Genomic DNA, 25,203 nt, shown 5'->3' with positions numbered 1-25,203 from the left:
GAGGAGTGGGGATGGAGCTGAAGAGTGCCCTCAGGGGCTGGAGTTGACAAGAGAGGGGTGGCAGCCGCAAATGTAGCTGACTTATTCCAGTTCTGCCTGAGGAATGTCAGTCCTCGATGGATTTATTGGATGAACATTTGAAACCTAATCCCTTACTTCTGCCTCAGCCCTTCTGGAAGGGCTTAAGATTGTTTCCCCTACATTTTCCACTGCAAGCCCAGTAAACATAAAATAGACATTAGTATCCTGAATGAATGAAACATTTATGTTGGTCCTTGCCCAGCCTGGCTACTAGAGCTGGGAGGAGAAACTCAGAAGCTAAGAGGGGAATTCAAAGGGAGACACAAACTCATGAGAATGACGTCAGGAGGGTTAAATCCCCTACAAAGAAGGACCTTGCCAACCACGATCAGGGCCAGAAAAAAGGCCTATTGAGTCAGGTTCAGAGCAAGAAGATGGGCTAGTCCTATAGCATGGGAAATAGCACAGTATTGACAAAGAGACAGCGGAGCCATTCAGCTCCTAAGTGCTTTCTCTCCTTCCACTACTGGAGATCCAGGAAAGTCTCTGAACACCCAGGCTGAGCTCAGGGCCTGGCACGTAGTAGGGGTGCAGTAAAAGTTTGTTCCATGAATGAAGAATGAATGGGAGGCGGATGACAAGGAGAACGCTCTTCTTGAGCTGAACGGAGAGCCCAGGGGGGTTGACAAGGTCTTGAGAGTCTGTGCTGTCACTTCAGTCCAAATCAGGAGCGGAAGGTCACTGTGGTAATCAGTTCCTTGGGAAGCTGGCCGAGATGGAAATTGTGGGCAGGAGGTTTACTGAGCGCCATGCCTATGGGTGACTGAAGGGAGTAGAAATGGCAGAGGGATGAATTGAACTGTGATGCAGATGTAGCCAAGGTCTCAGGTCAACCCTAGGGGAGGGTTCTTCAGGACCGGCTCACCTTGAGGCTAGGGGGCTGCGTCTTCCTGCTTCCTCATAACTAGTCACTGCATACAGGCTATGCTTCTGGGGGAGATACGGTCTTGGGTCACCTGTGAACTATCAGCCATCCCAACAGTTGAGGGAATGAGTGACTCAGTCTTGAAGAAGGTATGTGTGGGCACACCACAGCATCCACTGTGAAAATTAATCCAATCTCCTCACTTTATAGATAAAAACAGCCCAGAGATGAAATCATATATCTGGTTAACAGCAGAGCCAGGACACCTCTCAAAGGACTACCAGAAAATTCCCACAGACTTAGTGTACATGAAATGTGGTATGGGATTTGACAGAGCTATCAATACGGATGAGGAGAAATGGAGATTAAATCAATGGTTCCCAAACCTAGCTGTCATCAGAATGATATAGAGGGCATTAGAATGCAGATTCCTGGGCCCCATTTTCAGAGATTCTATTACTGGAAGGTCTGGGGCAAAGCCTCAGAATCTGTATTTTAACAAGTGCCTATACAATTTCTGTGTGGCTGATCTCCCAGCCTGTGCTCGGGAACCAGTGGCTAAGATAATACAACCCTGGACAGATTCCAGTTTGTTGAACAATCTGTACTTAAAGAGTATTGCTAAATGATGGCCCTCTGGATGGACATCGCAGGTGGGTTCAAGGGGGTTCACTCCTGAACTCTGTTCTATTCAAATTTTATCAACAGCTTGACGACTTTAACACGCTATATATCCAATGAAGAGAATTTCAAAACTACAAGAGATTGCTAATACTTTGGATAATTGACTCAATGTTTCAACAGATTTCAACATGTGGCCCTTAATTATGACTTTGTAGATTGATATTTATTGACCTTGAAAGTTGTTCATGTATCTTAAATGAGAGGAAGCGGGATGTGGTGGTTTAGAGCACAGACTCTGGAACCTGATGGACTCTATGGATTCAAATCCCAGAACCATCACTCACTGTGTGGCCCTGAGCAAGTTTCTTATTGCCCTGTGTCTCAGTTTCCTCATCTGTGAAATGGGGACAATAATATATACTCATAGTACTTACTTCATAAGGTTATTGTGAGGATCTGTAAGTTAATATGTATGAAGAATTTATAACTATGCCCAGCACATAGAAAACACTGTATTACCATTTGCTGTGATTATGTGTCATTTTTTCAGCTATCTATTGCTGTTGTAACAAACTACCCCAAAACTTAGTGGTTTCAAATGACAATTTATGACTTTTTAGGATCCCGTGGATTATTTTCTACCACTTGGTCCTGACTGGGACTCTGGGATAACTGGGAGGTCCAAAAGAACCTCATTTGCACAGTTGATCATTGATACCAGCTGCCAGCTGGGAGGGAGCTCTGTGTGTTCTCAGACACCGGCTTCAGTTCTCCAGGGGGCTGTTATGCTTCCACATATGATGGTTGGCCTCCAAGAAGAGTCTTCCAAGAGATGAAGGCAGAAGCCAAGATCTCCTTAGGCCCAGCCTTGGAAGTTACCCTGTGTTACTTCCACTACATACTATTGGTTAAAACCAGTCACAGGCCCAGCCCAGAAGCAGGGGAGAGGAAATAGATGCCACCTTTCAATGAGAAGAGTAGCAAAGAACTAGCAGCCGACTTTAATCTGCCACAGAAGTTTAATCTCACTTTTGTAAAACTAAGTGTGTGTATGTGTTATACATAGAAAATGATGTCTAGAAGAGTATATACCAAAATGTAAACAATAGTTATCTTTAAAGGGAAGGGTTACATTATAGTGGTTATTCCCTTCATGTTTTGTTTTTTTGTTTCCCTGAATTTTCCATGATGATGTATATTACATTTATTTTTTAAAAAGTAATTCCCATTTTTTGAAAAAACGTATGATGATTTTAAAACTAATATGAACCAAAATTATGATGGTTCTCCAACCGAAAGAAAAGCTAGCTCAAAATTACACACTATTAAAAAAATCACAGTAGCTAGATAGAGAACAAAGGTCCCAATCCCACTCCCCTCAGCAATCAGACCACATTGAGTGTTATGAGCTGGGTTCTGAACCCTAAGAAAGGAAAACAAAGAGAAACACAATATATCAAGGTGCCAAAGGGTTGACAAAGTGTCTGTAAACCATTTCTTATGGAGAAGGACTTAAGGACACTTGGGTGGAAGAGATGAGGCTCAGAGGGGACACGAGAGGGTGAACCGGGCCCTCATTCTGTGTGCGAGGAAGTCTGCCATGGGGAAGAAGTGTTACTACCCAGGGTTCTTGGCCTCCTTAATAGAAATTTGATCAGAGGCCGAACAAGAAATTCAGGCAAGGTTTTACTGAGGTCCCTGCTGCAGCAGGGGTGAGTGAGGACAAGTAACAGGTTCCCTTGCTAGCTTGCTCCCCAAGGTGGGACAAGCTGGTTCCTTACATGGGGGTGAGGGTAGGGGTGTGTCCAGGGGTCGGGCCGGAGGGGCGGCTTAGGTTTGCCCACCCCTTTGAGGTGTTATATGCAGGGGGCATGAGCAGTACCCTGCTTTTGCTCCCGACCCCCTGTTTTTGCTCCTGGCTCTTCAGAAGTGGAAGTTGGTCTTTTTGGTTTTTTTGTATCTTTTGGCCAGAATTTAACCCCAGCTGTGCATGCACATCAGTTACTTTTAGTCCCTTATGGTTTCTTTGTATTTTGTAGCTCAAGGAGACTTTTGTCCAGGTGCAAGCACTGCAGCACTGTAGCAAAGAGTCCCAGGTCCCAGGTCCCAGTCCTGTCTCAGAGGCATTACTTCTGGTCTTTAAAGGGAAGGGTTACAATATAGTGGTTATTCCCTTCATGTTTTGTTTTTTTGTTTAGGAACAAATTAGGAACATTTAATGGAATTGACACAGAGGTAGATTTGAGATTCTTCATACAAAGAAGAACTCCCTAAACTGTAAAAGATAAAGCTGGAGTGAGATTTCTAGGATGGTAACAAGTGGAGACCAGATGCCCATGTCTCAGGGCAGGAATCCTGCCCTGCACAGGTGCCTGACCTAGACCTACCAGGCGCCTTCCAAATCCCAGGTTCTGTGCCTGTAGGCCTACAGGAAAGTGGAAATAAAACACACGACATTTAAACCTTACCCTGCCTAAAGACAGTGGCCTGAATTAAATGAGTTCTTGAGATTCATTTTATGGGTCTATAAATGGATAGATTGCCCTTGACGTGAAAACACGACGAATCAACAAATATTATCAAGTGAACACTAGATGCATGGCAATGTCCTGGGTACTCAGATGTGGTCTCTCAGCCCACAGGTCTAAAGTCTGATAGAGAAGAAAGACACATAATCACCATATAAACTTAACACTCCTAAGAACAGCCATTACCTCCGGGGGTGGCAAGGGCCCCAAGAGCAAATGATTGGTTCGTAATAGCAAAGAAAGCTTGGAGGCAAGTGGGAATGGGAGCTTTAGGTTGTAACTGTGAGCTGAGAGATGAGAGGGATGGGGCTGAGGCAAAGGAAGAGGGGCCTTGCCCTGCGTCTTTATGTTAATGTGAACGTCTTTGGTGGAGGAAAGAAGGCTGCATGCCAGCCACCTGGATTGGGTTTTCCTAAAAATAGATCACATTCTCTCTTTATTGACTCATAATAATTATAATCACCTCCATTTACTAAGGACATGCTGTGTGGTAATTGCTTTACATATATTAACTCATCAAATCTGTTTGATGACCAGGTAAGGCGTGACTATTACGTTCAGGGTCTAGAGTCCCTGAAGAACTATGGTTGACCTCCTTTGGGGTGCCTGCCCAACTCACAAGAACCCTTGCCCCTTGCCCACAGAGCTAGTTCCCGGCAGATATCTGTTCAGCATGAACCCTGCACTCCTGGCCTCAGCTGAGTCAGAGCCCTCCCCCAGGCATCTGGAACTGTGTCCAAAGAGAAACACGGGGTTTCCCTGGGGTAGGACCTGTAAGATGGAAGCAAGGACACTGTGGGTGGCCATATTCAGCTATGCTGAGACAGAGAGGGGGAGAGACAGACAGACAGAGAAACAGTTGCCTAGAGAGAAGCAGAGACAGGGAGAATGGTTCCTGGTGGGCAGCCACCCACCAGTTCTGGTCTTCCCTGAGACCTGGATGCCTTCCTTCCTCTGGTGTTAAGAGACAGACAGCCCTATATCTTTATGTTAAATTGACCTTTTTCACTTATCCTAGCTTGAGTGTCTATTACAGCTAATAAGTTCTTACTAATACAAGTGTTTTGTCCATCTGTTAAATAAGGAGCCAGGCTTCCAGGAATTCCCTGGTGGTCCAGTGGTTAGGGCTCCGTGCTTCCACTGCAGGGGGCATGGGTTCGATCCCTGGTCGGGGAACTAAGGTCCCACAAGCCGCGAGGTGGTGTGGCCAAAAAAAAAAAAAAAAAAAAAAAAGGAGCCTGGCTTCCAGCTTAGTTTTGTCTACCTCCAGAGTCTCAACCATGGGGACCTCCAGCTCCTTTGTGTTTGCCCCAGAGTGGCAATTTTAGGGTAACATTTCCTGAAAGGAGGCTTAGTGGGACAGCTGACTCTTTGCTTCATCAGGGTGGCTCCTGTGCCAGTTAGGTGTCAGCAGTATGATAACCAGCTGCCCTGATGAGGGCAGGGGGCTCCCAGCAGGAGTCCAACTCATTCATAAGGTTCAATAGTTCCCCAACATCACATTCTCCCCTGGAACATGCACCTTTCTGATATCGTTGTTGCATCCCAGGTGTCAATGGCCAAACAAAAAGTTGCTTTGGGAGCTTGGCTTTCTACGATTATAGCAACTGCCCTGGCACCACAACCCCTGAGCCTGCTCTCTACGTGCTGCTGCATCCTCACTTGTCACAGCTGTCACCCTGGCCACCCCTTCTCGAAAGCCTCCTCTTGACCTCTGCCCACAGACTCCACAGATGGTTAGAATCAACCTGACCCTTGTACCCGTGTCTACAAAAGCTCTGATGACATATCTGTGCTTTCATTTACTTGACTTCCTGCCTCCTGCTTCTAGCTGTGTGGGCAGGGTCTCTGTGTCCTATTTGTTTTTGTGTCTCTAGTCCCTATTGCAATGGATGGCACAGAGTTGGTATTGAGTAAATATTTGTGGAGTGAATGACTGAATAAGTGAATCATTAAACAAACGCATTTCTTTCACTGTCTCTTTATTCTGACATACTGACTATGCTATGTTTTACTTCACGAATAATGTTTCTTTTAGGACCATTCTGTCTTCCCCGTCTGTCTTCCTTGTCCACCTGAAGGACTGTAAAGCAAAGGCCTTCCTCACACTTTCCTTCTCATAACTAGCACAACGGTTTGCAAATAGCTGATGTGTCAATTCATGGTGTGTGTGTGTGTGTGTGTGTGTGTGTGTTGTATTTGTTTTACAGAGCTCAGAATAATAATCGTAGTGCTTATTCTCTCATGGGAATTTCTTAGATGGCGATGTCTTTTTTTAAAATTAATTAATTAATTTTTGGCTGTGTTGGGTCTTTGTTGCTGCTCGTGGGCTTTCTCTAGTTGCGGCGAGCGGGGACTATACTTTCATTGCGGTGCGCGGGCTTCTCACTGCGGTGGCTTCTCTCATTGTGGAGCACGGGCTCTAGGCACACGGGCTTCAGTAGTTGCAGCACGTGGGCTCAGTAGTTGTGGCTCATGGGCTCTAGAGCGCAGGCTCAGTAGTTGTGGCACATGGGCTTAGTTGCTCTGCGGCATGTGGAATCTTCCTGGACCAGCGCTCAAACCCATGTCCCCTGCACTGGCAGGCGGATTCTTAACCACTGCCATAGTGATGTCTTTCCTGTCCTGTCCTTTTCCCTCCTTTCTGTGTGGCCAGCCACCTCCTGACAGTGGACATAGTCCAACATAGAGCTTTAGAGTCAACATGAGTGAACTTTGGCCGAGGCAACCCAGGCAGGACCTTACTCAAATATCTAGATATAGAAGCATCTGTTTAATTATCCTGCTGAAACTTAGGAAAATCTATGACATCACATTCCTGCACTTTCCAACTTGCCTAAACGGAGCAAACAAGAACCCTAGTGGCCACTGGGAGATCACACTGTTCTCGCCAGTCAGGCAGCAGGTGCACACAGCCCAGTGGGTGAACTCCCCCTGGACAACGTACACCCTGCCTTTGCCCCCAGCTGCTGCAACCCTTACAGGCTGTGTTGCCTTTCCACTACAAGCAGAGAGAGTGGCTTAACAAAATGGGATTGGAGCAGATAGTCAATGAGGCTAGAGAGGAGAGAGGTGAGAAGAGGCTTGCCAGCCAGGAGAGGTCTTGATGAGTGAGAAGTGGCTGTTCGTGTGTTCTATCGGCCGCCACTGCCTCATGGTGTTCAGGGTACCACTCCCCAGGGGGCAACCCCAGGTGCTACTTTGGTGCTGCTGCCTTTGTTCTCTGAGTCTCTGGGCTCTCTGGGGTGCATCAACTCCCTCCACTATCCTGGATCGCATTGCCTTTTCTTAGGTAAGCCTGGACAGCCCCTGGAGACAAATTAATACTCTGAAAGGGAACTCACAAGGCATGGGAACTGACATTTAAGTGCCTACTTTATGCCAGGCATGGCGTAAAGGCATGGATTTTTCTTTCTTTTTTTTTCCAACAAAAATTAAAAGAATTTTAATATCCAAGTCCTTTTTTAGAAAGCAAGTTAATGCAATGCAAATAAGAACGTCTAACTAATAGAATTAACAACAAACCAAAGTAATTTTGCTACATAGATTAACCCATTTATTATAGGCTAGCAATGTATCAAATGGTGGTGCTTCTACTGGTCCTTCAATTCCTTCAGTCTTCTGATGGCAGACTTTACTGTGATGGCAGAAGTGGTGTTGTAGGTCCACACACCACCAGCTACCATTTTCGTGCAGGAACCACAGTGCCAAATGCCCACAGCTTGTCTGTTCATCTTGGTCTTGCCACAGAAGGAGCAAGGGTACTTGGCGAGCTGGCTGATTTCAATTTTCTTCACCATTTTCCTCAGGGAGACACCATAACATGTCCCGTATTTGCCCACGATTCCGACCTCCTTGGTGTGTTTCGCCATGACACCGCAACCTAGGTCCAAGCCCAGAGAGCTGGGTCTTTCTTTCTTTCTTTCTTCCTTCCTTCCTTTCTTTCTTTCTCTTCTTCTTCATCACCTTTTTTATTGAAGAACATAGCTGTGAATTTTTATAGATGTGAAATTAATACTGAGACCTGCACAATAAATTTCCTTTTACTATGTCTGGCCTGCTAGAAATTGTTAAGATCACAATGTTCCACTGTTTCAGCCAGATGCTTGTGAAATTATGTGGCTTTTTCATAGATAATATACATGAAAGGGGAACCTCTGGTATTTTTGGTCTTCTACGTAGCTCTGACTTTATGGCCAACAACCTGAGTCTCAATCTATTTCCAGAGCTGCCAAGTAAACTGAAGACTTGAGATTGAAGATTTGGGGGTAATATAACTCGAATGGCCCACCCAAATCTGTTCTTTCTTTTATCCTTGTCACATCTCCCAGCCTTCCTTGAAGTTAGATATGGCCAACAGGCTAAATAAATTTCCTCCAAAGGAATGTGAGTGGGTCCATTTCCAGGCCTACACTTAACACCTGGATGTGTCTCCTCCCCAGTCTCTTCCCCCTTCCCACACACTGAGACCCTGGCAAGGCACTGACTGAACCTTGATTATGCAGATAACATCAAGGCCTAGGGATTGGAGAAGTGGCTTAACAAGATGAGACTGGAATCCTGAGCGAAGGAAGTTGGATCCCTGAGTGATCAGGCAGAACAGAGCCACCCTGGACTGTTACCTGAGAAAGAAATAAACTTCTGTCTTCTTAAAGGTGTGGGATTATTGATAGGCCTCTTTTTTATCCATCTATAACCTTACCCTAACTAATATAGAAATTGTTTCCAAAAGTATGGTATTGCCGTTACAAAAACTCAAAATATGTGTCATTGTTTTTTACTGGAGAGATAAGAAATTGATGTTTTTTTTACTGGAAAGCCAGTGTCTTGTTATGCTGAGGCAAAAACATTTGACAAGATCATCATCTGTGATAATTTGAAGGACAGACCACTTGCCTACTAAGCCCCTAATTCTAAAGGAAGTAATTGCATAAAACTCCATTGTCAGTGTGTACTAGCTGCTCCTTCCCGCTTTTTAGTAAGATATTACAACAAGTTCAGGCAAGAAGTGACCAGGTTGCAGAGTATGTCCAGAATCGTGGATTTTTACAGAGTCAGACAAGTCAATTTCTTCTTTACCCCAAATAAGAAGAGCTAAAATTGTGGTTGTTCAAAGCATTTTTCAAAGGGTCATTAAAACCTCTCAGCCAAACCAAGAGCCAGGCCTGTTCCAAAGATGAGACTAAGGGACTAAGGATCTGGGACTTCCCTAGTGGCGCAGTGGTTAAGAATCTGCCAGCCAATGCAGGGGACACGGGTTCAAACCCTAGCCTGGGAAGATCCCACATGCCACAGAGCAACTAAGCCCATGCGCCACAACTACTGAGCCTGCACTCTAGGGTCCCCAAGCCACAACTACTGAGCCCGCGTGCCACAGCTACTGAAGCCCACATGCCTAGAGCCTGTGCTTCGCAGCAAGAGAAGCCACTGCAATGAAAAGCCCTCACACCGCAACGAAGAGTATCCCCTGCTCGCCGCACCTAGGGAAAGCCCGCGCACAGCAACGAAAACCCAACACAGCCAAAAATAATAAATTACTTAATTTTTTAAAAAAGGGACTAAGTGTCATTTCAGGTGGACTAAAGGTAGCCATCATTAAAATGAGAGAGAAAATCACTAGTTGATCAAGAAAGCAAAGAAGTAAAGCAACTTAAAGACCTATGTTCAGAGAAGAACTTGAGAGTGGTGACTGGCTCATGGAACTGACTGAAGCCTTCTCAAGTTTCAAGGCAATTACATTCTCAAAGAAACTACAAGCATTAAAAAAAAAAAAAAAAAGTCTCCAGGTGTTTAAGGCAAAAAACAACCCTTGGACCCCAACATTTGCACCAGCAGGAAGCTGGCTGGGAAATCTGCATAGCTCCAAAGAGGGCTTAATCCAAAGCTCACTTCAGATGCTGTGAGAGAGGAAACAGATAAAGAAGCTCCCAGAAGGCAAAGCCATCAGCCATGAAGGGCAACGGCCATATCGCTTCCATACTCTTTTACTGCCAGCTTGGCTCAAACATGTTGTTGCATATTGCTATTGCTTGTTCATTTTCATTGCCCAATAGTCTTTCATTGTAAGAATATGCCATAATTTATTTATCCATTCTATCATGTATAGCTATTTAGGTTGTTTCTGCTTTTTTTCCTATTATGTTCTGAACATTCTTTTACATGTTTCTTGGTGCACTACGGACAGATTTCTCTGGGGTACGTTCTTAGGCGTGCAGTTGATGAGTCATAAGGCACTCAGTAATGCCAAACTCTCTCAGAGTAGTTGTAGCAATTATACTCCCTCCTGCAGTGTATTTGTGTTCCCCTTGTTTCATACCCTTGTCTATGTTATTTTCAGATATTTTAATTTTGCCAATCTGGTGGTTGTATAATGGTGTCTTGTTGGGGCTTCACTCACATTTCCCAATGACTACTGAGGCTAAATACCTTTTCATATTGTTTATTGGCCATTTGGACTTTCCCTTTGGTGCCTATTCAAAATTTTTGGATAGAGCTATTGGGTTGTGTATCTCTTTCATGTTAATTTTTAGGAACTCTTTTATGTAACAGTCACTTACATAATGTTGCAAATATTTTCTCCCACTTTATGGCTTATCTTTTCACTGTCTATCTGGTCTTTTTTGCTGTATGCGGGCCTCTCACTGTTGTGGCCTCTCCTGTTGCGGAGCACAGGCTCCGGACACGCAGGCTCAGCAGCCATGGCTCACGGGCCCAGCCACTCCGCGGCATGTGGGATCTTCCCAGACCGGGGCACGAACCCGTGTCCCCTGCATCGGCAGGCGGACTCTCAACCACTGCGCCACCAGGAAAGCCCTATCTGGTCTTCTGATGAACAGAAGTACTTAATTTTAATGTGGTTGAGCTTAATTTTTTCATTCCTCTTTATGTGTCCCTCTCTATCTGTGGTTCACGTTCAGAATCTCTGAGAGATGATTTACCTAGTTAGCCAAGCACAGTATAAAGCAATGTGGTTGGATGATACTCTCATGTAAGACCATCTCCTAGGTCCTGGGCAGCTTATGGATGTCTGCTTTAGGATCACTGCCGATCTCTGGCCCATTTGCTGTCCCTAAGATAGGAGAGTACCATTTAAAACAATAAATGATGGGGGCAGGAGGAAATTAGACACAGGATAAGATATTCAAACCAAGAAATACTACTCACTGACAATACAGCTCTTAATAATCTACATCCAGAAATGAAGAAAATAAACAATAGAAAACTTTTTAGAAATTATATCATTCCATGGGACTTTGCATCTCAAATATTTGGTGATTGAATACTTAATAACAATAATACACCCTAAAATGTGACTTGTAGATCGCTTATTGATTAAATTATGTGATTCCAGTGTTATCCCCAGGAAGTAATAAGTTTAAAACTTCATGAAAGTATGTTGAAATGATAACCACAATTGCCATCTAAAGGTCGAAGTCCAAAGTCTAGAAAAAGGAGGGTCAGTGAGTTTAGATTTGCCTGTGTTCATCCAGGAATTTCCAAGAGAGAGCTGGACTGGGTAGACATGAACATTCCTGTCACTTTAGGATGCTTTGTTTCAGTTTTAGAAAACAACCTACTGGGCTTCCCTGGTGGCGCAGTGGTTGAGAGTCCGCCTGCCGACGCAGGGGACACGGGTTCGTGCCCCAGTCCGGGAAGATCCCACATGCCGCGGAGCAGCTAGGCCCGTGAGCCATGGCTGCTGAGCCTGTGCTCCGCAACGGGAGAGGCCACAACAGTGATAGGCCCACGTACCACAAAAAAAAAAAAAAAAGAAAACAACCTACTCCTACCAAAAGTTCAGATGAGGAGGGGAGCTGATGGGGATTTGTGTGGAGAAAATTGCTCTGCAGGCAAGATCCAGAGAGCCAGCGGGGAACCATATTAGAATCATGGGCTCATCCAACCCACAAGCATTTATTGAATGCCTGTCATGTGACAGATATACAGTGGATACAAAGTTGAAGATAGAGTCCCTGTATCCGTTAGGACTCTTCCTACTACAAGTTACTTCAATTTAATAAATAATATTTTTGGCTCATGTAAATGGAAGTTGAGAGATAGGGCAGGCTTCAGGGATGAATTAACTGGGTGGCTCCCAGGTCATTTCCCCTCTGTGCATGGGCCTCCTCTTCGGGTTGGCTTCCCACATTGTGATAAATGGCTCTTCTAGATACCAGGATTTACAAAAGAGAGGAAAGCTTTTATGAAGTTTCACTTTTAAAAGCATAGACCCTGCTTTCCCAGAATGACCTAGCAAAGTTCACCTGATTTTCCACTGGTCAGACTAGGGTCACATGCTCCTTTCAAAACCAATCCCCATGTGGAAAGAAATGTCAGGCATTGACTGGTTCAGAAACCCAGGCCTAAGCTAAGTGCCTTGACAGGCAGGATGGGATTACATCTAGGCAATAAAAACCTACCTCTTTAGCTGGAAGATAGGGGTTGTCTTTTCCCAAATCTAATAGACCAGAGAGTAAATACTTGAGTAAAAATCAGGGTACTGGCAGGGAATGGCAGAAAGGATGCTATGCCATCTCCCTATTATAGCCTCAGTCTGCAAGAAGCTTACAGTTGGGGAAGACAGGTTTATAATCTACTCATAATGAAAAACGACATGAGAGACACAAAGTGCTTTGGGAGACTAGAGAAGACCGTTTATAATGCCTGAGGGATCAAGGAGCTGGGTCCACACAGATACATTTTTTTAAGGATGCTGAAGTAGAAATGCATTCTAGGCTAAGAATGTTGGATCCAGAGCACAGGAGGGGAAGTGTGGTTTAGAGGAAGGAGGCAGGAAATTAGTTAGATTTATAGTAACATTGAGATATCCAAGTGAGAATATCTGGAGAAAATTTGGGACCAGACAGAGATGGAGAGGTTGTGTTGGAAGCCATCGGCGTAAAGGAAATGATAACAATAAGAGTTACCTTTTATTAAATATATATAGTACATGTAAATTTTATTACATATTATTTTATATTAAATATATATGCCAGACCTGTTCTAAACACTTCGTTGGTATTATTTCTTTTGATTCTCACAATCCAGTACAGGTATTCTTGTCTCAGTTTTACTAAAAAGGAAACTGACACTCAAATGAGTAATCTACCAAGCCCATCCATGTGATCAATGGATGAATAGGGTTCAAACCCAGATACTTCAGGGGTCTGGGTGCTGGAGCTATGAACGTGGATAAGGTTATTCAGGAATGCGTTTCCAATCTTGTCTCCAAATGCAATGATCCTCAATTTATGTGGATACCTTGACTTTTTAGTAATACATTTGTTCAAAATTATTTTGTTGTCATAACTCTTTTTTCCCCCCAACATCACCTGGGATCTTTTTGGCTACAAGTATCTGAAAACAGTGACTCAGCAAGCCAAAGCAAAAAGAAAAAGTATTATCTCATATAACAAGAAGTCTCAAGGTAGGGCAGCTCCAGGATTGATTACTTCAGCAACTCCATGTCATCAAAAACCTTGGTTATTTCCATTCATTCTGTATCTTCAGCATGTCAGTTGGGTTCTTAAGCTAATTCATCTGATGGACAAAACATAGCTAGCTGTCAGAGTTTAAGTAACTCATCTAAACCTGCCAACATCCAAGGGAAAAAGTTAGACCATCTCTTCTGGTGTGTCCATTTTTTGTCATGAAGAAACCTTTCCCCAAAGCCACCTGGCGGATTTGCCCTCACATCTCGTTGCCCAGAATTGTATCACACACCCATTCCTAACCAATCACTAGTGAAATCACTAGCAAAGAGGATGGGATTACCTAATTGGCTTAATGAAGTACATGACCACATGCATGACAGTGGATTAACATACATACAGACAGACATAAATAAATAAAATATTAGGGTTCCCTTGGAAAGGGGAAAGCAGTGGGTTGGGGATGGATGGATGGGGTAGTCATAGGAAGATGAAGATGACAATAAGGACATTGAATAGGCAATCAACATGTCTGTTACATTTTCATCTACATCATGCTATCATTCTCACTAGCAATGATATCCTCCCGAGAGGGTAAAATATTGGTTGGGGTAGGACTTTATTCCTTTTCTATGTAAAGCACAAATCTACATATAGTACATGAACACATGAATATACAGTGTAGCTATGCTATTAATATTTCATGAGGGTGTAGATTAGGGAAAAGATGTCTAAAAAGGCTCCCGTGGGGCAGGAGGGGGGTGGTAATAGTGAAAAAAAAAAAAGAAGTGGAGAAACACTGAGCTACATCACTGTGTCTTTATCCAGATTTGGAGGCTCCTTAAGAAAAAGTGTGCTGAAATACCTCCGTGTAGCAGAAGGCAGCATTTTAAGGAAGTATGAAAACAGGAATTGCTGTGAGGCATCTAATGGTAGACGATGATTATTATAACACATTGATACTCTGTGACCTTTCAGTGTCTTCTATCTCCCTCTGGTCCAGATCTGTAAATATAATAGCAGCCACTGTTCACTGAATCTTTTATTTATGTCACTCTGCTGAGTGCTTGACAGGCATTAACTTGTTAAATCTTCACAACAATTAGCAAAATGAATGCTACTGTTATCCCCATTTGACAGGTGAGGAAATTGAGACACGGGAAGATTAAATAATTTTCATAAGAAAGTGGTTGAATGGGGATTAGAAAAAAAAATATTCAGTATTGAAAATGTCAAAATGGAAACCTTCCACAGTAGCGCAGGATTGTGAAAATGGTTGTGTAAGCTGAAACCACGCAAAGCAATCTTAATAAACAACGAAAAAATTACAATTCGTTTGTGACCTTCAAACATTTGTGTCAGAACATTAAAATTTCCCTTACTGTCCGTTGTAAATACATAGGGAGATGAAAAAAAGAGTAAAGCTAGTATTTATTTAGTACACTGTAATTTAAAACATTAGACACTTTGAAAAGGAAAATGTTTATTTCTTTGTAAGAAATGTATCAAGAGTAGTTTGAACAGGGCTTGCCTTCACGTCACAGAATGAGTAAGCATATTTTCTATGCCTTGGTGAATTGTCATGCTCTTTCTAAGTGTAGATCAGCTTCTAACACTTCGTCCTTGGAGCTTTCCATGTTGTGAAGCACCTCCAAGAGTACCTTCAATGTGAAGGTGTTTCCAGGTGTCACTTCCTCTGGAATATCATCATCTTTTCGTCACAACCACTGTTTTCCCTGAGTTTGCCTTCACTGACTCCTCTGGCTGTGTCCACAGCCTTGAATGGCGGCAATGTCGACCTCCCCACAGTCGGCTATTTATCTACAAGTTCACCTGTAGATAAGCTCTAATTTCATTTTCAGTGTCATCACTGTTCATTTCTTTGGTCCATTTTCATTTCTGTTGGCCAAATCTCTCTTTTTGATTATCCATTTTTGTAAAATGTCACATAGGTTTATCACTAGGAGACAAGGAGGCAACTCAGCACATGCTTTGTGTCTGTGTGTTAACCTAACAGCAGATGGGCAGTGACCAATAACCAAAGACAGACTTTGAAAGAAGTGTTGTGACAGAAGGCTGATGATAATGGGCACCTGCTTTTTATGCAGTAGTTTGTGCACTAAAGTGTGTACTTTATGCAATTACTCACAGTTAATATCCTGTGGTCACTGAAATTTGAGCTGTGTTGCGGGGAGACTGGTACTATTTAACTAAACCATGGTAACTGCAATCCGTGCATATCAGAACCATGCAAAGTGAGGACTGCCCGTATATACAATGTACGCAGATTGGTATAATAAACCCCATATATCCATCACCCAGTTTCAGCCATTGTTAACTCATGGCCAGTCTCATTCCACAACATCCCCACTGACTCTCCCCTTCCTGCACTATTTTGAAGCAAATCCCAGACATCTCATCATTTCATACATAAATATCTATTTGTAATTTCAAACGGGGATTTGAACTCAGTTCTCTCAAATTCCAGAGTCTGAGCTCTTAACAATTACACCCTACAGCTTCCTGGGGAAGGTAATTGACACCCAAAAATGGAATGCCACGTTACAGTATTTGCTCTTTTCTTGCTGACAATGACCCTGTGAAGTATTATTGTCTTGACTCTTTCTGATGAGGAAACTGAGGCACAGAGGAGCAGAGGAACCTGTCCAAGACCACATAGTGAATGAGCAGTTGAGTCAGGCTTTAACTTCAGATCTGCTGACGCCACATCCCATTCTCTTTCCTGTGCATCACAACTGCCCTGCAGGTGGTTCTTAAACTCCCGTCACTGAATTTCTCCTGTACCCAAACTCTTGTGCCAATTGGCCTCCCAGCTATGGCCAAGAACTATGGAAACCACATATTACTTCCTTCTCTCTGCACCTCCAGTCTTACTGGAATATGATTTCAATGACGAAACCAAAAAACAAACAAGGACTCAGCGCAAATCCTTGTGCAGGTGCAGTCGTCCTTGTGCCCCTGATCCTGGTTCCCACTGGCACTGAATCCATTGCCAGGGCCACACTTGCTACGGGCTCAGGAGCCTGGTTTGTCAACCATCCTCCTCTGCAGATGTCTTCTGGGCCACTGACTCCAAGAAAAGCCTCATGGAGCAGGTTACTGGACTGAAACCAGTTATGCCTACACCCCCAGGTCCATCAGAGCCCAAGTTAAATCACTCTCTGCTTCCTGCTTCAACACCTCAGCTCTGGACTGCAGCATTCCCCCTGCTGAGCCTCTGTCAAGGGAAGGAACATTGCCTGGAGGTCTCTGATAACGCGGAAACAGCGAAGAGAAAAAGCAGGAGGGAAGAGAGGAGGGGAAAGAGAACAGTAACCCTGCGTGTCAGTTGAATGGCACCTCTCTGAACCCTGCCACTAATTCTAATGGGACTTGCTGTGACCCAGCTCCTAACTCCTCTCAGGCACTCGAGAGAATAGGCCTTATGGCCTCACAGTGCTAGCTTTCCTTTCTTTTCTACTACAGCTTTCTTATTTCCCTGTGAACCTTCCTTCTGTTCCAGATCAAAAGCATTTTCTCTCCTGCTCCTGGAGAGAGTCAAGCAGGGGAGGGTCCTTTCAGCTCCCTTCGGCTGCCGTTCCCCAACAGTCCCAGAAGTGACTTTAGGTGCGGCTGGGACAAGGATATTTAAGGAAGGAAGTAGGAGGCTCCAAGAACAGAGGGACTGGGAACTGCCCAAAGAAGGAGGAAATGGATGGCTCAGTTTAATGTCTATTTCAGTACAAGGCCCTGTCCCCTTACCTATGGCATCCCATCCATTGAAATGGACAGCTCCTATTTTGTGGGCCCAACTTCCGCTTCCTTCCCACCCGCACCCCCCAAATCCTTATTTTTGGTAACAGAATTTACAAATACCCTTTCCTCTGGGGAATTTTCTCTCTCCACTTTACCAGGAGATTCTGGTGGGACTGTCCATCACAAAACCCTTCTCCCCTCCCTGGGGTAAGCTTGCAACGCAGATCTGGCCAATCAGAGACTTCCTTGGACTTGTATATGCTGATCAGAGAAAGAGAAGTCCTTCCCCACTCTGGGTTGCTAAGCAGAAATGAGATAAACTATTTACAAGCACTTGTATGGAGGAAGCTCATTTGTAGGAGAAGATGAGGGCAATACAGAAAGAAGCAGAATTGAGTGTGTGTGTGAAAAAAGAGAGACATTGAGAGATATATCTCTATCTCTCCATGTCTAGCTCTCCATCCATCCTTCTATCTGTTTATGAGAGAGAGAGAGATCTGAAAGTCTTAGAGTCTCTGGATTAAGTCATAATGTAAACTATTAATACCTCTGTGTATCAATACTTTTCTTCGTTTGGGGTTTTGTTTGTTTGTTTGTTGTTTGTTTTTGGTGAAAGCTTGAGTTGGGTTTTCAGTACTTAGGATAGAGAAAATTCTAACAGAAGGCTGATCCCCCAACTCCACTGCTGGCATTCTGTCAAGCTGTCCCCTGAAGACAGGTGAAACCCGGTCCTACCCCCAAAGAAATGAAGTCTGCAAGGGAATTAGACCTTCATAAACCACTATAAAGCAAGACAGAACACAGTGTTACAAAAGAGACACAAATGAAATTCAGTGGGATCCACAGGAAAGGGAGCGTGTGAGACCATGGTTGTGCCTGCGGTCAGCCCAGGCCCAGCTTAGAGGGATTCCTGAATGTGTGAATGCCCAGTCTTCCAAAGTCTCTTTGGGCTTTCATGGTCACTGCCATTTACTAATGTACAACCAGCAGTTATCACAGCCCTGAACAGAAACCTCTGGCTGCGGGCTTCGGCCACTGTTTGCAGAGCTCAGTGTTGTTTGTGCCCCTGCCTCTCATATTTACAGTTGCCCTGAAAACCTTTGCTCGGAACAGCCCCACCCCCTCCCATTCATTACTGCTGCTCTGCCGCCTGATCCGTCAGACTCCATTGCTTCCTGCTACAAGCACAGCAAGCCTGCAGCTGAGTAGGGGGTGAAAGAAGGTAAGTGTGGACATTCATTTCCCAGGCATCTATCAAGGGGAACGAGTTTGCACATGCCACTTATAAGCTATTTGCAAGATGTGCTGTATATTCAGTTGTTTATTCCTCAAGTGTAAGACAGTGGTTTTCAACCTTTTCTTTTCCTCCTTGAGCCCACTTTAAGCTGGGCAAAATAGCCCACAGCCAATCAACCCCATCCTTTCTCACGTCCCAATGGAAAAATAACTCAGGGATACTATTGAGGGGCCATTGTAAAGTATATTTGGGGGGAGTTAAGTGTCAATGTGCTTTAGCAGCTAGGGCATACATGATTCATATTCAAATTGCAATGCATAATTGTCTTTAGGTATAATTACTGGAAAATTAGAGGCCAAAAAATACAGTTGAAGCAAATATGCGACACTAGTTGCTTTAAGGCTAACCAAATCGCAACTAACTTGATAATGATGAAGCTAAGTTAACAGTAAATTATAATTAAAGCAAGAATGGCAGCAATTGAAGACCTTGACCCAAATATGGCAATACTGACTGTAAACTAATGACAAAGCACTGGTCTAGAGACAGTCAGGTGTGGGCGAGGCTCCATCAGAGCTTCCCCTGGAAGCCAGACTTCTTGGTGGGATACTAAATTAGAAATTAGAAATCCTCGATAAGAACTAGTATCTCATTGATTTTGGTTTATGAATTCTAAATTAGATTATCTTTTAATAATTCACTTATCAAGCTACTAGAGACTAGCTCCTAGATGTACCTAAAAACTAGAGTGTATGGACTTGTCAGTAGTTTGGCCGAAAGGACTAAAGGAAAGAGTTGCTTTCTTGGGTCTGTTTGAGGCCCGTCAGGTTGGCCTTGGGTAGTTTTGAGAATCAGTGGTTGGAAGGCTCTGGAACACAGCTGAATTTCTATTCACAGGATCTTAGGCAAAACCAGGAGCAAAATATGAAAGCTGAGAGTCAGTGACATTTATTCCAACTCTCTTGCCTTCTACAATAAGAGTTTGCTGGGACCTCAGGAGGCAGGAAGTGTTTTAACTTGCCACTCCCAGTTAGGTTAGCACGGAGGAGGTTAATGTGCCTTGGAAGTTTTTCATATTTGCTGATTATAACACAAACCTCCTCAAAGCGATGAAGATGGATGCTGGTGACTTACAGAAGAGTTACAATGTTTTATTTGTGGCTAAAAAATTAAGTGAAGGATGGGCTTCCCTGGTGGTGCAGTGGTTGAGAGTCCGCCTGCCGATGCAGGGGACACGGGTTCGTGCCCCGGTCCGGGAGGATCCCACATGCAGCAGAGTGGCTGGGCCCATGAGCCATGGCTGCTGAGCCTGAGTGTCCGGAGCCTGTGCTCCACAGCGGGAGAGGCCACAACAGTGAGAGGCCCGGGTACAGCAAAAAAAAAATTAAGTGAAGAGAAGACGAGGTAGCAGTCTGTCAGAAAACCAGTTTCCAAAGGGTAAAATGTCGTGGTATTTCTGCCTTAGAAAATAACACTTTACAATTGCATAACACTTTTAATCTTTGAAAACATATTTACATATGTTACTTTGATCTCCAGCCAGGAGGTGCAATTTAAATCTCAGGTGACTGGAAGCAGTTTGCAGTTCTCTGACCTCCTTTTTCTTTCCTCTTTCCTCAACACTCCACTTCCTTCTCCTTGGTTTCACATCCCTCCTAATATATCCTTTCTCTCTTGTCCTTTCTGTTCCGTTTCTCAGTGGTTGCTTTAGTGGCTGGCCCAGGCCTTGTTTATTCTTGAAACGAACTTACAGGAATTTCTAGGGTCACTCAGAGTTAAAGAGGTGGCTGATCCTGGAATCAAAGTCTAATTCAATCTAGATCTTTTGGTACCTCTTCAAAAAATCAAAATATTTGACTTTTTGGTGTGTTAAAAAACAAATTCACTGAGTAAATTTAAGGACCCAATTGGTTTTATCCAGCGATTCATGAATGGGGCAGCATTACATCCAGGGATTAGAAAGGAGCTCCGAGGATCATACAAAATGGAAGGATTTTATAGACAGAGGGGGGCAGGCAGAAGAAAGAGTGATTACCACATCCTTCTTTGGGGGATGGAAGGGGTCTATTGAGGGGATTACCACACTACTGCTGACCAGGAAATTCCAGATTGACTGGTTTAAAATTACATTCCTGGGAGAGGCTGAAACTGCAATTAGGTAGGTACTAAGTTTTATTTTGGTGACGTGGGTTCAGCACAAGTGACTCCATTTGGGCCTTGTTGTTTTGTTTTTAGCAAGTGAATCAGGTAGAATGCTTCACTCCTGGAGAGTGACCCTAGTGAGTGGGTTTATGAACTGTGAGTGACTCATGCATAGCATAGGCTGTCTCCTGCCTCTACCTCACTGAGGTGGCCAGCACCAGCTTCCGTGTATCTTTGTTAGGAAACCTACAGTTCAGTAATTTGGGGATTGTTATGGGTTGAACTGTGTCCCTCCACGCCCCACCCCGCAATACTTGTGATGAAGCCATAACCCTCAGTACCTCAAAATGTGAACTTATTTGGAGATAGGGTCTTCAAAGAGGTAATCAAGTTAAAATGAGGTCAATAGGGTGGGCCCATATCCAGTATGACTGGAGTCATTATCAAAAGGGAAATTTGGACACAGAGGCAGATTCAAATAAAGGGAAGACAATGTGAAGAGACACAGGGAGAAGCCAAGGCAACGAGAGAGGCTTGGAACAGATGTTTTACTCACAGCCCTTAGAAGGAGCCAACCCTGACAATACTTTGATCTCAGACTTCCAGCCTCCAAAACCCCTAGCAAATGAATACAGGGAGCAACAGAGCCCAGGGGACTAATTTTACTACCTCCTCACAGAATTATTTTAAGAATGAAATGAGCTCACCTAAGGAGATAAAAAACCTGTACTCAGAAAACTATAAGACACTGATGAAAGAAATTGGAGGCAACACAAACAGATGCAAAAATATACTGTGTTCATGGACTGGAAGAATTAATATTGTTAAAATAACCATACTACTCAAGTCAATCTACAGATTCAATGCAATCCCTATCAAAATACCAGTGGCATTTATCACAGAACTAGAACAAATAGTTTAAAAAATTGCATGGAAACAAAAAAAAACCCCTGAGTAGCCAAAACAATCTTGAGAAAGAACAGAGCTGGCGGTAACAAGCTCCCTGACCTCAGACTATCCTACAAAGCTACAGTAATCAAAACTGTATGGTACTGGCACAAAAACAGACACATAGATAAATGAAAGAGAATAGAGCACTCAGAAATAAACCCACATATTTATGGTTAATTAATCTATGACAAAGGAAGCAAGAATATACAATGGAGAAAAGACAGTCTTTTCAATAAGTTGTGCTGGGAAACTGGACAGCTACATGTAAAAGAATAAATTAGAATATTTTCTCACACCATATACAAAAATAAACTCAAAATGGATTAAAGACCTAAATGTAAGACTGATACTATAAAACTCCTAGAGGAAAACATAGGCAGAATACTCTTTAACATAAATTGTAGTAACATTTTTTTTTTGGATCAGTACCCTAAGGCAAAGGAAACAAAAGCAAAAATAAACAAATGGAACCTAATTAAACTTAAAAGTTTTTGCACAACAAAGGAAACCACTGACAAAACAAAAAGAAAACCTACTTGAATGGGAGATAATATTTGCAAATGATATGACCAATAAGGGGTTAACATCCAAAATATGTAAACAGCTTATACAACTCAATATCAAAAAGCCAAACAACCCAATTAAAAAATGGGCAGAAGATATTTAGATGGCCAACAGGGACATGAAAAGATACTCATTGTCACCAATCGTCCGAGAAATACAAATTGAAACCACAGTGAGATAACATATCACACTTGTCAGAATGGCTATCATCAAAAAGACCACAAATAACAAACATTGGAGAGGGTGTGGAGAAAAGAGAACTTTTGTAGACAGTTGGTGGGAATGTAAATTGGTGCAGCCACTGAGGAAAACAGTATGGAGGTTCCTTAAAAAACTAAAAATAGAACTACCATATGATCTAACAATTCCACACCTGGGTATATATCAGAAGAAAATGAAAACGCTAATTAAAAAGATACATGCACCCCAATGTTCATAGCAGTATTATTTACAACAGGCAAGATATGGAAGCAACCTTATTGCCCATCAGCAGACAAACAGAAAAAGAAGATGTGGTACATTATATACAATGGAATACTACTCAGCCATAAGAAGAATGAAATAATGTCATTTGCAGCAACATGGGTGGACCTAGAGATGATCATACTAAATGAAGTAAATCAGACAGAAAAAGACAAATATCATATGATATCACCTATATGTGGAATCTAAAAAAATGATACAAATCATTTACAAAACAGAAACAGACTCACAGACATAGAAAACAAACTTATGGTTACCAAAGGGGAAAGGCGGTGGGGGAGGGATAAATTAGGAGTTTGGGATCAACATATACACACTACTGTATATAAAATAGTCAACAAGGACCTACTGTATAGCACAGGGGATGCTATTCGATATTCTGAAATAACCTTTTGGGAAAAGAATCTGAAAAATAATAGATATATGTATATGTATAATCGAATCACTTTGCTGTACACCTGAAATTAACACAACATTGTAAGTCAACTCTACTCCAATACAAAATTTTTTTAAAAACCAATTTTCCCATAAAAAGATGAAATTTTGAAATTTGCAACAACATGGATGCACTTAGAGGGTATTATGCTTAGTGACATAAGTCAGAGAGAGGCAAATACTGTGTGTTCTCACTTATATGTGGAATCTAAAAAGCTGAACTCATAGAAACAGAGTAGAATGGTAGTTGCCAGGGACTTGGGGGTGGAGATGTTGGTCAAAGTGTGCAAACGTCCAGTTAGAAGATGAATAAGTTCTGGGGATCTAATGTAGAGCAAGGTACTATAGTTAACAATACTGTATTATATACTCGAAAGGTGCTAGGAGACTACATCTTAACTGTTCTTACCACAAACACCACCACCACAAAATGGTAATTATGTGAGTTGATGGAGGTACTAATTAATCTTATTGTAGTAATCATTTCACAGTATGTACGTGTATTAAATCATCACACTGTACACTTTAAACTTACACAATGTTGTATGTCAATTACATCTCAATAAAGCTGGGGAAAAAATGCAATTTTTAAAAGAGAGGTGACTCACTAAGGGTGCTGACCTTGTAGCCTAGGCTGTGCCCATGAACAGTCAATAGTACTGAGCACTCAAAAGGAAGGTCACCCTCACATGCTGTTTTGGGGGCCCCATCAAGTAGACAGTGAGGCAAACCGTGAGGAGAAATAAAATTAAAACCAATAAATCAGAGCAGGGATATGCAAAGCCCCTTTAAAAATCAAAAAATGACCGTCTCCTGGATATACAAAACAGGAGTCTTATCTGATTAATATATTAGCATAACTCAGTACAGAATGATTTCCCCTGGGGCTGAGGTGAGGAGTGGGGATTGTCAACCAGAAACTTTGGTTAGGAAAGGGAGAACTGAGGTGCCTTTGTCAGCTAAGCCTGGCTAAGAGTGCCCAGACTGGGGATGAAGATATCAGACTTTCCTGGGAGGTCTTTGATGGGAACTAAACCCCAGGGCCCATCTGGGAATGGGAGAGTCCAGTGTGGCCAGGAAGTAGTGCCAAGGTAGGGCTCAAATATAATAGAGTGATTCAGAGTAAGAATCCTCTGCCTCTGTGAAACCCGGTGTCGCAGTTTGCATTTAAAAAGGATAAAGCACAGGAAAGAAAATCTGTAAAGGTCCTTGTGCTCTGAGTGAAGAATTAAGGATCTCTGGCTGGTGCTTCTCGTCTGCAAGGAACAGGAAAGGCATCAAGCTTGCCAGACTGACCCGCCTTTGGGATTTCACCATCCCAGGGAGTGGTAGTCATCCTTTTGTCCATTCATTTATTCATTCAAACATTTTTGAGTCAGACCCTGTGCTAAATCTTGGGGATACAAAAATAAATGTTAACTACCAGTCCGACTAAGAACCTTAACCTAAGGAATCTGTGTAATCTATAATCCAGTTCAAACAAGCATCTGCTGGCTTCCCCAGAGCGTTAGGAAGGGCAGCTGTAACACGGAGGAGCACAAAGTTAATCGAGCAGAGCAGAAGCCGTGTAAAACGCCAGTCCACCTGGGGACCTGGGTCCAAAACCTCACAACCTCTTGCTGTGCACATTAACTGGGACACGTTACAGCAAAAATACAGCCCCAGTTAGGCTACAAGCACTGCCGCTGATAAGCACTTAGCCAAAATTATCATGAGCTAAGCAAGGTTAGTTAAGCAGATAACTGAAAAAAAAATGCACAACCTAAAAGCTGAGAATTATATTTCACTCTGTGGACTTACTGAGGACCTAAGTCCAGGAGTCAGACACTCAGATGGCTCTGAGGGACTGTTCCAAAGAGGTAAGGGAGGAGCCAGGGTATATAGGAGTTTTTGTTGAAAAACAAAGAAACAAACAAAACATGTAGTCCAACATCAAAAGATTACTGCTAATCACAAAAACAGACATCTCAAGTTAATGATTTTAGTGTTTTTCTATGTATGGGAAGATGCAAGAGTTTGGGCTCATTGAAATCATTCCTTTGCTATGCACCTTAACTATTTTAGGGCCAGTATCCTGTTTTTCTCCATCTTGAATCCCCTCAGGGC

At 43.0% G+C, this 25,203-nt stretch overlaps 2 protein-coding genes across 2 annotated transcripts in view; one reads left to right on the top strand and one right to left on the bottom strand.

Annotated features, from left to right (window-relative positions):
- Positions 1-7,628: 7,628 nt before the first annotated feature.
- LOC308612730 (large ribosomal subunit protein eL43-like) lies at positions 7,629-8,015 on the bottom strand. The gene has a single exon (XM_081225384.1). It carries the CDS (start codon positions 7,968-7,970, stop codon positions 7,692-7,694), a length of 279 nt encoding a protein of 92 aa, XP_081081510.1. The 5' UTR covers positions 7,971-8,015; the 3' UTR covers positions 7,629-7,691.
- A 10,403-nt stretch (positions 8,016-18,418) lies between these two features.
- Positions 18,419-25,203, top strand: part of LPGAT1 (lysophosphatidylglycerol acyltransferase 1) — a 110,224-nt gene continuing 103,439 nt past the window's right edge. The window contains exon 1 of the mRNA XM_081225510.1: positions 18,419-18,507. The gene's annotated coding sequence lies outside the window, so the exon portion shown is untranslated. The remainder of the gene's footprint in view (positions 18,508-25,203) is intronic.

Source organism: Mesoplodon bidens (assembly GCF_964165515.1).
Source record: "Mesoplodon bidens genome assembly, chromosome: 2".
In the NCBI taxonomy this organism is placed as follows: domain Eukaryota; kingdom Metazoa; phylum Chordata; class Mammalia; order Artiodactyla; family Ziphiidae; genus Mesoplodon; species Mesoplodon bidens.
The sequence above is the reverse complement of the archived record's forward strand: the minus strand, read 5'-3'. Positions and strand labels throughout refer to the sequence as shown.

Bases quoted from the DNA above. Each gene is read 5' to 3' on its own strand.
- LOC308612730 (XM_081225384.1), bottom strand. From the start codon at position 7,970: ATGGCGAAACACACCAAGGAGGTCGGAATCGTGGGCAAATACGGGACA.